General features: G+C 52.5%; 2 protein-coding genes across 2 annotated transcripts; both read left to right on the top strand.

Annotated features, from left to right (window-relative positions):
* Positions 1-60: 60 nt before the first annotated feature.
* On the top strand, positions 61-363 carry TEOVI_000195700 (uncharacterized protein; the record flags this gene model as incomplete). The annotated part of the gene is made up of 1 exon (XM_067225109.1): positions 61-363. One exon carries the CDS (start codon positions 61-63, stop codon positions 361-363), a length of 303 nt encoding a protein of 100 aa, XP_067081210.1.
* Positions 364-498: 135 nt separating this feature from the next.
* On the top strand, positions 499-2,757 carry TEOVI_000195600 (Nucleoporin; the record flags this gene model as incomplete). The annotated part of the gene is made up of 1 exon (XM_067225108.1): positions 499-2,757. One exon carries the CDS (start codon positions 499-501, stop codon positions 2,755-2,757), a length of 2,259 nt encoding a protein of 752 aa, XP_067081209.1.
* Between the last annotated feature and the right edge of the window lie 65 nt (positions 2,758-2,822).

The following is a 2,822-nucleotide window of genomic DNA, read 5'->3' as shown; positions in this document are numbered from 1 at the left end:
TTTTTTTTTTTTGGGGGGGGTGATAGTTGTGGTGGTGAAAGTGGGTGTGAGGGTTGTCTGATGTTTGTTGTTGTTGTTGTTGTTTTTCCACTGCGGTTTGCGGAAAAGCAGTCTGAGAGTTCTAGGTTTGTTTGTTTTTGTGTGTGCGTACCAGTTGTTACTCGATGGACTTCTGCATCGAGTGGTGCTGTTCTTTGCCGAACCACTCTTCCCCATGATACGACCCGACCACGTGTATATATACGTATATGTGGAGCTGCTGCTCTGCTTTTGATGTGTAGCCTGCGCTTTGAACGGGGATTAAACGAACGTGAGTGCTTGTTTATGATGTACATTCCTCCCTTTGTCCCGTTATATCGTTGAGTGCGCAGTCTGAAGAGAGACAGTGCTACTTCCTTCTCGTACGATTTCATTTTCCGTCAACACAGAGACAGTGTGAGCAGTTAGGTTTGCGCGCGACCACATTTGCAACTGTAAGCAAGTTGGGAGGAGTGTAGAATGAGGTGCACGGCATCCGGTCTGCCCCCCTCATTTATCACGGCGGTACGGTCTGGTTTTGACGCTTTCGTCCATTTGCAACGACATCGCTTTGCCTCGTACGTGGAATTGCCCGATGGTCAACCCCGTGAGATGAAGGCGCTTTGGGGAGAACAAACTTCTGCTGCTGCGACCCCGGAAACTCTTTGCCAGTGGTCGGACCTCTTCTTTTTGCGGCTCAAGGCGGTTAGTGACGAGGTGCCTTTTGATCTGACGGTTGGGGTTGTGTGGGAGCTTGTCTCTATCGTGCTTGGCGTCCTCGAAGGGTGTGGCGACGACGGCCTCGTGGTGAATGGGTTGTACGTGGATTGGTATCGTTCCAGGTTCGTGCACCCTGAAGGTGTGGAACAGATTCTTAACGAGCTCAGCTCGTCAACACCTGGAAAAGAGGGCGTCCTCATGGAGATCGTTGGACCATGCATGGTCGCTATGCAGCGCTGCTTTCTGGCAGGGTTGTTTCCAATCAGTGCGCAACTCCTCAGCACATTTATGGAATACTTGCGCACTTTCAGTTTGGATATATTCAGTGCAGAGGAGGAGAGCGCGCTGGCGGATGTCATTCACTTGTTGCTCCACCCACCAGCTAGCGGTGTAGTGCACGCTGCCTGGGCAGACACCGCGAACCGGTTACTTGTTGACTGTAAGCGTATCTTAGGGAATGCGAACAGGAAGGGTGGCGTCGCAATGCAGGTGGCGCAGCAGTTGAAGTCCCTTTGCCTAGATCTCCTTCTCATGGTTAGTGGGGATGCAGCGCTGGTGTTGCATATGTGTTGCCTGCTTAATCTTGATGTGGTGGATTACGTAGCCGCTGTTTGCGTGGTTTGTGGGCCGCCCATGACGTTGCAACAGATGCATCACTTGTTCCGCACGGCTTGGGATTCATGGGAAGGTACGGTGAAGGGACCGTGGTACGTCGCCGTCGTGGAACAGCTACTTGGCTGCCGGTGCGTGGCTGATGTAGTTGGTGTTATGCAGTTTGTACGCGATGCAGTGCGTCGAAATGAGCATATTCAGTCGGTTCCGGCCACCGGAAGACTGAAGGGCCAGGATGGTGATAGCAACTTTGTTTCTAGCCCAGTTTCGAGCATTGCTAGTCTAGGTGAAGATGTTGGTGATGGCAGTGAGGATGTGTCGGGTGTTTATGGGGAGGATGTTAGCATCACTGACAGTGGAGATGACCATCTGTTGGGAGATGCGGTTGAGTTGCCCATGGGAGGCAAAAGTCTTCGTGGCTTTTCTTTACTTTTCATGGCAGCACACGTGGCCGACATCTGTGCACCTCCCATGGGCGCACCTGTGGATCAAATTTCTGTCACCTTCACCCGAAATGAGCTCATTAGGGACTACGTTGAACTCTTCAGGTGGCATCCACTTCTGTGGCGTACGGCAGCTACTTACACAGTGTACTCACCCTTCATGAATCCTGCTGAGCTCTACCGCACCGTGATTGGCCAGACATCGAACGCGGTGCGTGATCGGTACACGTCTTTGTCCCTCCAAACGTTTATCCAGACATCGTGGGAGGATAACAGTCCTTTTCAGGTTGCTCTCCGTCGACTGCTGCACGACAAATATCCGGCGAGTGCTACCGTAAGCAGGTGGATTAGCGCCGTTGATTTCTACAGGCACAAGGCCGTTGACGTACTTAACAGAAAGTTGATCCGTGAAAAGATGACGTGTGGCGACACTGCGTCCGCTGTGTGGCTTGCGTTGGAGAGCCAACAGTCTAAATCCGTTCAGGTACATTTTGAGGAGATCCTGCGCACTCCCAACGCCCTGTTGTCAGACGAGGTGCAACGTGTGGGTCAAGCGTTGAGCAGCTCATTTATTTCTGTCGATGCGAGTCAAAACCTACGCATGCTGAATGTCCTGTGCGCATGTGCGGCCCTATTTGAGTATCGCAAAGCCTGTGCTAGCGCACAACGAGGCGGCGGATCCTCCGCCAGTTTACCTGTTGGGGTCGTGCAGCACTTACTTCGTGCAGCTGACAGAGTTCTTCAGTGTGCAGCTTCGGTTCGCATGCATCCGGAGGTGATTCTTTCCGTGCTGGATCGTGCGGCTAGCATTGCAATCAACCTTCCTCGTTCTCTGCGGCCACGGACACTCCTCCCACGGCTTAGTAGCGCGTTGGAGCTTATGTTCGCGGCTCACTCGGGAAATCTAGCCAGCTACAACGTCAAAGCGGCACCCATTCGTGAGAAGCTGATGAGGCTTCTATAGGGGATAAGTGTGGCTGCATGTCTAGACCCTTGTGTGATGTCTTGTATAGAGTGGAGGAAACGACC

This window comes from Trypanosoma equiperdum (genome assembly GCF_001457755.1).
Source record: "Trypanosoma equiperdum strain OVI genome assembly, contig: ctg_455, whole genome shotgun sequence".
NCBI classification, from domain to species: Eukaryota; Euglenozoa; class Kinetoplastea; order Trypanosomatida; family Trypanosomatidae; genus Trypanosoma; species Trypanosoma equiperdum.
Note: the sequence above shows the minus strand (reverse complement) of the source record. Positions and strands in the feature narration are given on the sequence as shown.